The sequence below is a fragment of the Setaria viridis genome, chromosome 8 (genome assembly GCF_005286985.2).
Source record: "Setaria viridis chromosome 8, Setaria_viridis_v4.0, whole genome shotgun sequence".
In the NCBI taxonomy this organism is placed as follows: Eukaryota; Viridiplantae; Streptophyta; class Magnoliopsida; order Poales; family Poaceae; genus Setaria; species Setaria viridis.
The window spans coordinates 36,703,843-36,715,493 of record NC_048270.2 but is presented as its reverse complement, the minus strand read 5'-3'; the positions used below and the strand labels follow the sequence as shown (position 1 = coordinate 36,715,493).

Here is an 11,651-nt window from a genome sequence, read left to right as displayed (position 1 = left end):
ATTAGCTGTACAAAAGCCAAGTTATAACTTGTTGCAGATAGCAATAATTACTTCAACCTGGCAAATTAAACTTAAAGCAAACCACCATATTTAATCGACAACTTGAATCAAACGTTCGCCTAACCATACTCTCAAAGAACCAACCAACACAACCTTGAATCAAATGGACCAGGATCACCAATTGGGAGCCGATGAAGAGGACACATACTTTTGTTATCGCTCAAGAAAAATAGAAGTGCAAAAGGGTAGAGAAACACTCTCTGGAATTTTTTTTATCACACTCCAAAACTAAAAAGGTTGTATTGGACTATCAAAATCTTATCAAATAGCTTAGAGATAAGAATATTTATACAAGGAACAACCTTCCTAGTGGACCTTGGAGCTTTTTGAGTTATACTAGCTCAAAGGTCACCGCAAACTTAAATTCCGAGGAGCCTCATGTGGCTATTGGGATTTGCCAAATCTCCACTAAATCACTCATAACTCTTTATTTGGAGTTCCATATCACAACCCATTTGTTGCATTAGAAACTAGTAGACTCTATAAGGTTTCCATAGAGTAGTAATGGGCCTCGAGAGCCTTTGGGAATAAAGAGTTATGGTTGATTCTTTGTGGCTGACCGAACTGTCACCAGAGATTTCTGAACTTGCATTGCAAGTTCGATTTTGGCAGCTTCTTAGACTGATCCTCTTGGTCCGGTCGTTGCAGTTTGTCCCCGTGCTGAGTAGCATCCTCCTCTTCTTGTGTAAATATAATCAGAACCAACGTAGAATATTTACGCACTAGAAAACGACCTCAACATTGTTGTTGCGCTCAATACAGGCTATATGCAAATCTCCTTGATCAAATGTGAACCGGTTAATGGCGTTAAACCCTATACAGCCTACACGCATCTGACGCTTCAGATGCCAGCACCATTTTATGGACATTCCGGTCCTCGGCCCCAAATATAATCATAGGGTTGAAGGGCTTGAACCTGCAGACAACGACGATTTTATGAAGTGGGGATGAACATGGCAATGCCGTGGATTCATTGACCCTGTTGATCGACAGCATAAGGTGGTTAAAATTTAGGATATCTGTGAAGTGAAGCCACCAAAGTGATCTCATCAGGATTGGTGAGTGCGTTGATGATGGTCCTGCTTTCTTGACACCGCCTTTGTGATAGAGCTCTGATCCTTGAGCTCTATGATTAAATTTTCAAACTAAGAAACAGGAAACGACACCACACGGTGCAATTCTTGCACACCCACACGTTGGGGTTTTTGCAGATGGGGTAGCATATGCATGCATCAAAGTGATATGAGGACATGTAAACGGATGCCAATGATGGCCTCTCGACTTCTCTTGCCTCCGGTTGTTGGTTGATATGGCATCAATTTTAAGTCCCGTCTCGTCTCTGGCCATGATTAGAAGCTGTAACTTCATAAGCAGCCAAGGAGCCCACGGTTGGATTTTCAGCAGGCCACAAAAGGTTTGTGCTGGTGCCTAAAAGGGCTCTGTGCTAGCGGGCCGAGCGCCCACCAGCAACCTTGAGCCATCACAAATGACGTCAGTGCTGGCGGGTGCCCGCCAGCCGATACAGACTGCTCTGTGCTTGTGCTGGTGGGCGACGTTAGCCACCCGCCAGCACATAGGCTTACATAACCCGCCAGCACAGATGGTTTCTGTGCTGGCGGGTGGTTATGCCAGGTAGGAATATGTATTTTCACATCCTATATATATATTTTATTTCCTGTGATTTATTTATAATTTTTATTTCCCATCAGTTTTTAGCCGCCAAATTTAAATATGTATCTCCAACCACATAACAACATACTTAAATAATAAATAATTCACATTATTAAAAACTGTATCGTACATAATAGATAATTCACATTATTCAACAAACTTGAATAATAAATAATTCACACAATTCAACATTTGGAATAGAGCTATTTTTTGCCACGTTAATATTAAAACTACTTCATCCATCTACGAAGACCTTTGCATTCGTCTGGCATCAACACGGCATTTGGATCAAAGAATGCTCCATCCTCATGACAAATCTCGAGTTGGATGAACCTCGCCATGTCCCTAAAAATGTTGTTGATTTGACCTTCTACGAGCGACTATTGGTGATTCGGGATGCTAGGCATCTGTAGGTATACAATAAATGAAGATTAGGATGTATAACCATTAGAAAGTTAGCACATGGCAGTGTATAAGAGACTTATATCTTCAAGGTTCGTCCGGTACCTCCCATTCTTTCTGAGGAACTCGCACACGTAATATCTGCATAGCGCAGTACCGTTAGGTTGCTTCTGGTACTGCAATCAAATAAAACAATGATGAGTTATTATTAATCACAAGTCTACATTATATGAAAAGAAACCAAGATTTTATGTTCTTACAAATCTATGATATATTATTTTCATATCTTTCTTCATGTGTTTTCAGGGCACTCCCCGCCTTTCTTTACGTAAAACTTGTATGCACTTTGAGGATATAAAGACAAGAGTTAGTAATACAACTTAGGTGCATAGAATCTCAACATGCATTTCAGTATTGCCAAGGAATATCCTACTTTTGTATAATACCTATGAATTCCTTGTAACTATCTTTGCTAAATTTGGCTGAGTCGAGGACCATTGCTTCTCCATGTTTGGCTATAATAATGATGCAAATTCAGTGATCTCTGCATTATATTAGAATAATTTATATTATAGACAGTATTAAATAGCACCAAGTATACAAATAGTAATTAAAACTAGCTAGCTTACCGAAAATTGTCAGCTGCCATGATATAATCCTTGTCAGCCTTTTTCCTCATCACTCTTGCAATGTAGACGGACACTTTGTGCATTTCATCTATGTGGGATTTTGCTTTTATAGCATTTTTCTCCGCTTGTGGTCTGCTGCTTCCATTTGTGCTTTGACCATTTCTGTCAATTTGAACCTGTGCATCAATTCGCTAATTCATGCTGGGTCAAGGTACGCTACCTTGAACCTGTTGTTTGTCAATTCTTCCTCATTCCATTGCATCCTACAGAATAGGTAGTCGCTCAGGTATTTGACATATAAAATATATATGTATGTATGGAAAACTCGTGTATGCAGTACATGTGGACTTACAAGCACCATACGGTAATGAGATTCGCGTCGAGGTGTTGATGACGGTAAAGTCTATGCAAATTCTCGAAATCGATCACAATCTCGTAATCGAGAACACCAAGGAAAACCTTTTTTGGGACACGCGCAGTGATTGCTCGAATGCCTTGCTTCATTGGGGTCATGACCCATCCATGTAGCTTATTCAGTTTCCATGGGCCCTCCAGCAGATCCCACCGATACAAGAATGGTTTGCCATGCTCATAATTCTATGGGAGTTCATTTGACGCAAAGAAATTGAGGTTTTCATCTATTACCTTTTGCCGAGAGGTGCCACAAGCTACAGATTTCTCAACGGAAGATGAAGCCTTCTTCTTCAATACGTTTAAGAACTTGTAAACTTTGGTTGATGGAGCCTTATGATCATATATGCTGACCATACGAGGTACCGCTAGCCTTTGGGGAGGTGGAGATGGTGGTGAAGGCCATATTGGATCAATAAATGGTAAATCATCTACTCATTCATTGCCTTCAAGTAGTGATGTCCATTCCTCCTCAGTGAGACCTTCTACAATAGGTGATAGCATTTGGATACTCGTCCTCATTGGTAGCTCCATGCACATGTGGCTGCGTCGGCTACTCAACCTCATTGGTAGCTCCCTGCACATGTGACTTCATCGACTGCTCCATGTCAACTTTTGACTATAGTATGGGTACATCTTGGCTCGGCCATGAGGTTTCTGGTGATGCATTATTCAGAATGATATCTTGGCGATGCCACAATATTTACTGGTTCATCGCATCACCAAGAACCTCAATCCCCTCATCAGTAGGGATGTCAAGCTCGCACAACTCATCCAACATTGTAACAACTTGCATCGAGGCATATTTTGGCGGGGGTTTCTTTGGGAACACATGACCTGTTACTGCCATGCCAGTTGCGACCTCTCAAAACTTATTTTGTTTCCTTCCATAAGGTATCACCAACCTGCATGGTGTATTCACTTGTATGTCATCAACGGGACACCTCAGATTTGTAATGGATCCAGCACTACTCGGAGCAACAAATCTTGTGTGGGCAAGTTGCAGGGTTGGTTCTGCCCGTCCTTGAGCATTGGATACTGTTGGGTTGGTTATCGTTTGTAGTTGCTGGCTTGCCAAGAACTCCATGAACTCCTGCTTGGCGATTTCTCTCATCTTCTCCTTAAGGTCTTTCTTATAACGGTCCATCTTCCTGTAGCTTGCTTGGTCGTTCTGGAATGCTTTACAACAGGGCAATGTTGATGACAATCCTCGAACATGCCCAGAGTGCTCCGTGGTTCCGATTGCGGCAGTTAGCTGATCTCTGTCCCTGTTCGTCTTGTAAAGACCCTTATTTTGCAGCTCGGCGACCTGTTCCAACCTCACGTAAATTTCGGATGTTGATGGGTGTTTGAATGTAACATTGCTATTGGGTGTGTCGTTGTAAAGATTAGCGGATCAAGACTACGGCTAGTAAATTTCTTTTATGCGCGTTAGGATTCGGATGGTAGCGTGGGAAGACACGGGGTTTGACTGGTTCGAGCAAGGAAAGCCCTACGTCCAGTATGAGGAGCTACTCGCGTTGCCCACACGGGGTCTATAGTAGGGGTTACAAACAGGCGAGAGAGGGAGCCGGTCCCAAGTCTCTTGGGTGTGCACTGATGCTCTAGAGGTGAGTGTGTGAGTTCTGTTGGCTTGAGAGTCCTCCTTGTATTGGGGCCCCTGGTTCTCCTTTTATAGCGCAAGGAGTGCTCAGGGTTATAGGTGAGCCGGGTGTGTGGAGAAGTAAAAGAGATAAGCTAAGTAGAGTAAAATACAAGGAGAAGGACCAAGTCCCCGGGTCGCCGCCTCCTGCTTCGGCCTTCGACTCCTATCAGCACAGCCACCGGAGGAGGGCGGCTGCCGCCGGATCCTGTTGCCGATCCTCCGGGCGACCGTCGCCGCCCGGCATGATGGTGGTGTTCGGTCGTGGCAACTGTGCACATTGGGGGAGACGGCTGACCCCCGTTATCCTGCTTACGTCCCATGGAGCACGGACGTCGCGTCCCTGTCGTCGGATACGCTGGGCGCGAGAACGGGCGGCGCTCCCTCCTGTGCCGAGCGGCGCATGGCATGAGTGCCCTACGGCGAATCAGGGGGCGCCGCGGACACTGTAGCCTGTGCGGTCGTGGCTACAGTGTTCCGCCCGGGTACATATGGCGGGTCACGTCGAGGGGCGTGAGCGCCTTTCTACGCGCCAGAGCTGCGGTGCATTTATGGCGAGATCGGTGAGGGGCCCACGAAATCCGCGCCCTCATCTGCCGGTCTACACCCGAGGCGGATACTTGTCTTGTGGGCCCGGATGAGTCCGACCCCCTACGCCCGGGGTCGGGCGAAGCGAAGTCTTGCGGCGAGGGGTCGGGCGCTCCTGACCCTGGGACCGCGGGGCGGGCGAGGCGGAGTTTCGCCATCGAGGGGTCAGGCGCGTTTGACCCCAGGGCCCTGGGTCGGGCGAGACAGAGTGGGATGCTCCTCGCCTATCCCAGGTCGGTGGTAATCATCATTACTGCAGGTGGGCCTAGGCCTTGATGATTGTTGTTTTAAGAGGTATTAGGAGGTCGTTAACATTTCACCACCAACAGTAGCCCCCGAGCCTGTGGTGGAGCGAGGATGCTCCTCCAGAGGCTGCCTTCATCGTTCGTCGGGAACCTCTGCTCGCCATGCAAGCTGCAGTTAATCAGGGACAGGGAGCGTTGTTTGTTCGGCTTGGCCGGGGGGATTGATCAGGCGAGATGTCATGTGGGTGGCTTGATGAGGGTGAATTCCCAATTGTTTCGTAGGGCACTCCCGCTTCGAGACCTCAAATCGCGACCACACGCGTGGTCATTAGTTGCGATGCTAGCCCCCGAGCCCCCGTGTGTTGCGGGAGTCCAGTCAGGAGACTAGATCGACTTTTGATCGTTACCCCTCAAGCGTCCGTTCGGTGAGACACAGGGGGTGAGCCGTGCCACGCTATCCTCACCGGACGAACCATGGTGCTCGTAGAGCTGCGAACAGGTCGATTCGAGTGGGTCCCGATCCCCATTCGGGGGGGGGGGTCCATCTCAGGCCAAGCTGGTGGCGTACCCCAGATTCCGGCCGGCCAGTTCATATAGTTCCCGAGTCCGTTCGATCGGATCTAGGGGCTCGTTGCCTTTCTTCGGGGAAAAACCATGAACTTTGGTACTGGTCTAGACTCGAATGTGAGGTTGGATATGGCCGCTAGCGGACCCGTCCCTTCTCACCCCTCGCTCGAGGGTGTCCTGGAGTGGCTGTCGAACCCGTGGTGGGCCAGCCTTCGAACCCCTGGACCGTAATGGGCCGTAGGGGCGTTTTCAGCCCCGTATCCCCTTTTTTACCTATTGGTGGGCCTTGGGCTGGATGTGGAGGAGGTTGTGCGTGTACGTCCTCCGGGAGGCAAAGTGGCGGAAGGTGCCGGCCCACGAAGCGAGGGAGGCGGAGATGTTTTTCTGCAGCAGATCATGTGCACGGATTCCAAGAATTGAGGGCGTGACGGGGCGTACCTGGCATTGCATTAACTGTGACAAGACTGTCTCTTTCGCTTCCCACGCGCCCTCCTATAAGATGGGGGGCCTACCTCGGCGGTTCCACCCGCAACTGCTCCCAAATCTTTTCGCCCTCTCGCGCGCTCATTGCCTTCTTGCGCGCCGTTCACCTTCCTCCGCCTAGCGCAACAGCTTTCCTCACCCTCCGCCGTCGACCCCTTCTCCCCTTCGCGATGGAGTCCTGAACGCGCTCAAGCTTCGGTACCTCGCGCACCAACGGCCTCATGAGGAAAGGCCTCCTCTGCAAGAGGATCGAGAGGGGCGAATGGCGGTTCCCCGAGAGGGAAGAGGTGCCGCGTCCGCCCGTTGGCTACATTGTTTCGTTCGCCCACTTCCACGAGAGGGGGTTTGCGACCCCGCTGAGCTGCTTCTTAATCCTAATGGGATCCAGCACATCGTGGCGTTCGTCGCGCTGTGCGAGGGGTTCCTGGGCATCGAGCCCAACTTCTCCCTCTGGAAGTACTTCTTCGCGATCAGCCTGTACCAGAGGGCCGAGAAGAAGGGGAGTCAGCAGCGGGCGACCCCGGTGGCGATAGGGTGCGCCGCCATCCACCTCCCCAGAACCGCACCAAGGAATATATGGCGATGAAGACCGTGGCGTCCCACAAGGGGTGGCATCAGCAGTGGTTCTATGTGAAGAACTACTCCAACTCCCCCTTGCCGGCGTTCACCGGCCGCGTCATCGAAGCGGCGCCAAAGCTGTGGTCGTACGGTCCAGTGGAGAAGGAGAATAAGCGGATCACCGATCTGCTTCAGGCCATCGAGCACCTGAAGGGAAAGGGGCTGACCGGGGCCGGAGTTATCGGGGCGTACCATGCTCGGAGGGTGGCGCCGCTGATGCTCCGGGTTTGCTCACTCGCTGAGATGGTTCCCAGCGCGCTGACCAAGGGCACCGTCCTTGCGACGGGTGCGCTTGCCGCCACCGAGATCCGGCAGCGAGTCCGGGAGGTGCTGGACAACAAGGACGCTGATTACCCGGTGCCTGGTGACCCTCCGATGCACCCGGACGAGAATTTTGTCAAGCTGGTGAGGACTCCACGCTCTTGTTCTTTTTTCCTACATTTCTTGGTTCGTCGCTCTGACGCGGAGTTTTCATGTCTGTAGGGCCACATGACCAATGTCGTCGACTCGCGCCCACCGGTGCTAGAGGACGCTGAGCGGCGGCAGCAGAACCACCTCCTCGCCGAGAAGCAGAAGAGGCGCAAGGACAAGGAGACGGCGAGGAAGAAAAGGAAGGCCCCCAAGGAGCTCCAACGGCGGCGGTGGGGCCAGGTCATGTCGGACGACGACGATGACGATGATAAGGAGGAAGAGGAGGAAGACGAGGAGGAGGAAGAGGGGGAGGAGTTCATTCTGACCCCCCGGTCGGGCACGCTCGTCATCCGGGAGCAGCGCCCCCAAACGGCTGCGGGAGACAAGCCGAGCGGACCGCCTGCCCAGGACTCGACCTCGCAAAGCTCTGGGGCCGCACCTCGACCCTCTGCCTGCGTCCCAAGAGCAGAGGAGTAGCGGCAAGCAGCCGCTGCCAGATGCCCCGGGGTCTGCGTCGGGCTCGGAGGCGAAACGCGCCCACCGTCCTCGCGCTGAGGGAGTGTAAGTGGGAATTCCTCGCGCATCTTATTTCTTCCTCGGCATCGAGCCGTTTTTCATGGTGTTGTTGTTGTTTCACAGCGTCGTCCCTTGGGACTTCGTCCTGCCACTGGCACCGAAGAAGGCGCTACGGGTGTCGTCCGCCTCCGTGGGGCGAGACGCGACCCTGCCGGCGGCGAGTAGTGGTGTCGCCGGGGAGACCGCAGGGCCTACCGCGAAGGAGGCCTCCATGGCGGCAACCGGAGGAAGAGTGCCGCAGCCGGGCACGGGGCAGGGTCTGACCCCTGCTCCGCCTTCTCCCTCCGCGGCCGCCCTGCAGGACAAGGAGTTGCCCCCGGGGTCCCTCCGACCGATGAGGTGATAGACCTCGACGATGAGGTGGAGGAGGAGCCGGCGGCTCGGGCGGTGACGGTGGAGATGGCGGCGGCGGAGATGGGGGCAGGTGTCCCAGTGACCGCGATGGAGATGGCGGTGGCGATGGAGGAGGGAAAGTCCGCCTCTGCGGCCGCGACGGGGACAGCGGCGGCGGTGGAGGCGGGTGTACCTGCCCCTGCTGCTGCGGCGGGAACGGGAATGCTCGCTCCGACAGCCGCGACGGAGACGGTGGCAGCGGCGGATGGAGCGGGACGCGCGTCGGCGTCAAGGACGGCCGTGGCAACCTCGACAGAGACAGCGGCGCATGTGCCGGGGCCGTCGACGAGGCCGGCGGCATCAGGGGCGGTGGCACCTGCCCTAGCGGCGGCATTGGGGACGGCGGCGCCGGGGTCGGCCAGAACGGCCTCCACCCTTGTCCCAGTTAATCTCGTCCCCAAGGCGTGGGGTGGGCCTACCCTGCGCTGGGCGTCCTGGTAGGACCCGCAGAGACCCCTCTTCGTGCTGAATGATGTCGAGGAGTGGGGCAAGTGGTAGGCGGTGCAGGGCAGGATTGCAAATGTCCGCGCTGCCCTGTCTTCTGCGATGGGGGAGCTGCACGGCTTCGTCGTCCCCGGTGGCCAGGTACGGTGTTCTCCCCGGTGGTTGTTTTCCTCTCGTCTCTCCGTTGCTGAGCATAAATTGTTTTGTAGGCCCTCCAGGAGTGCAGCCGAGGGAAGTCTGATTTCCTCCGGCTTGAGCGGGGGCTCTGGGATCGCTTCTCCATGGAGAGGCAGCGGATCGGGGAGTTGACCGCGTAGGTCGCCGCCGCTCAGCAAGTCATCGACGACCTGCGCAGGCGTGAGCAGGCGGCGTGGGAGGACGGGCGGCGGGCAGAGGACAAGTTCCAGGCCATCGTCGAGAAGGCTTGCCTCGATCTCGAGGAGTTCCAGACTGCTGCCGAGAAGGCATGCCACGATGCCGAGGAGCTCGCACGGCTGAAGGAGGACCATGAGGCCCTTCAGAAAGCCGTCGAGTGTATCCGGTGGGAGCGGCAGAGGGCTTGGCAGGAGCGGGACTTAGAGCGGTCCGGAAGGCTGAGGCCAAGAAGATAGCGGCCAAGCTTGGGGCGGAGGTCAGTCAGCTCCACGTGCAAGTGCAGGGGCTTCAGACCGCCGTGATCTAGGGGCTCGATCGGGAGCGTCAGCTGAAGGCTTAGTCCGAGGGTAAGGCTCTTCTCGTTGCTTTGTTTTTGCGGCTTTGCGATGGTTTCTGACTTGGCGGACTTTTATGGATGGGCCTTGCAGATGAACTCGCCCGGCTGAGGGAGATCCTCGATGCGGAGCGCGCCGAGCACGGCAACCTGCAGGACGCGGTCCGCGTTGTCTGCGACGGTCTCGGCGTGGTCCAGGGGGAGGGGACGAGTTCGCTGGTGGCTCGTGTCCTTAGGATTACGAGTGGATCACTCAGTCAATAATAATAGCCACTGCTGGTGCGCGTGGAACACGAGTGCCGGCCCAGTGAGCGCTATTAGACATTGTGCATTAGGTCAGTTGTTTTCTGTTCTGCTCAGGTCTACTGGCAATTTTACAATTGCAGCATATGGTACCTTTCTAAGTGTCCTTTCTGTGGTCTCAGGCATCTGATCAGCCACTGCTGGCCACATCACAGCTTGCCTTGGGCTGCTGGTGCGCGTGGAACACGAGTGCCGGCCCAGTTGGCGCTAAGACATCGTGCGTTAAGTCTGAGGTGCTGGGACAACTGCCTCTTGCTTCCCCACCATATCAGCAACGATCACTTTCTTCTAACTCCTGCTTGACTGTGACGGTGCTATTATTATTGCATGATCATCCAATTGTGTCGTTACGTGAGCTGCCTCCTCTCCTCGCCTCTGAATTATGGCAGCGATGATGACGATGATGTTATACTATTAATAATCATCTTGCACCGGGGTTAGTGAGTAAATGTTAGGGTCTTATGCAGAAGAAGGCGGGATCTAATAAACCATTAACAATAAGATACAGTAATTTGTCACTGAGTTTTCCAAAAATCATTGGGGTCGGCAGACCCCGTCGACAAGCCTGAGCTCCACCCCTGGTAAATGTAGAAATATCAATGATGGAGCCATGTCCATCAGCAATATCTTGGCTGCGATGATGATGATATTCGACGAGAATCATACGGCAGGATTTATGGGCCCCATCATCTTTAACTTCGACGCCGAGTTCGAGGAAGGCACCATCAATGTCGTTTTCGGCTCCAAGATCTGCATCGCAGATGTCATACTCGGTTTTACAAATGGAACTGATTGCGCATCACATGTATGCTTCGATACTCATACATGTAACAGTTACTCAACCAAACCTCACCAACCAATCTACTTTCTCAGGTACCCTAAGTAGGCAGATGCATGGTCTAAACAACCATAGGAGGGTAATATATTATGGTTTAAATTAAAATATGTGATTTTATTATGCAAGGGGGACTAATAAAATCCCTTTTTGTGAAAGGTCCTACTATATATTTCTAAATCCCAAACATATATAGGACTTTTTCTAGATATTAACCTAGCCAGTATCCTCATCAGCTACTCCGCGTTGGGCCTAACTCTAGATATTAACTATAATAACCTAGGCAGTATCAACATTAGGCACTGCATGCCAAGAGGCCCTGCAAGAAATTGAGTTTGTAAGTACCAGTTCAATCTCGTAGGTGCTCAATGGGGTGGGATGTGAATGTATGGGTGAGTGTACATTAATTTATATGATGAGTATATACTGTATTTCAAAAAAAAAATCCATGTGTGGTGAAGGTGTATATGTTTGCATATGTTGGTTCCAATAATAGCAGTTAGACTCACCAATGTACACCTAGATGTGCATGAGGAAAGTCGTGCCTATAAGTTTACAAGATTCAACTAAGCAAAGCAATAGAGATTACAAGATTTCATCTCACCTTCATATATCGTAAGCTATCATTAAAATGTGTAATAATCATAACACCTTATTTCAACCC

The 11,651-nt window shown here is 51.9% G+C and overlaps 1 protein-coding gene across 1 annotated transcript; it reads right to left on the bottom strand.

Annotated features, from left to right (window-relative positions):
* Positions 1 to 1,853: 1,853 nt before the first annotated feature.
* Positions 1,854 to 10,414, bottom strand: LOC117867044 (uncharacterized). The gene is made up of 3 exons (XM_072295754.1): positions 3,115 to 10,414; positions 2,239 to 3,025; positions 1,854 to 2,138 (listed from the first exon to the last, which is right to left on the bottom strand). The coding sequence occupies exon 1, from the start codon at positions 9,647 to 9,649 to the stop codon at positions 8,495 to 8,497; it is 1,155 nt and encodes a 384-aa protein (XP_072151855.1). The 5' UTR covers positions 9,650 to 10,414; the 3' UTR covers positions 1,854 to 2,138; positions 2,239 to 3,025; positions 3,115 to 8,494.
* Between the last annotated feature and the right edge of the window lie 1,237 nt (positions 10,415 to 11,651).

Coding starts and splice junctions, on each gene's coding strand:
- LOC117867044 (XM_072295754.1), bottom strand. CDS start 9,649: ATGGTCCTCCTTCAGCCGTGCGAGCTCCTCGGCATCGTGGCATGCCTT.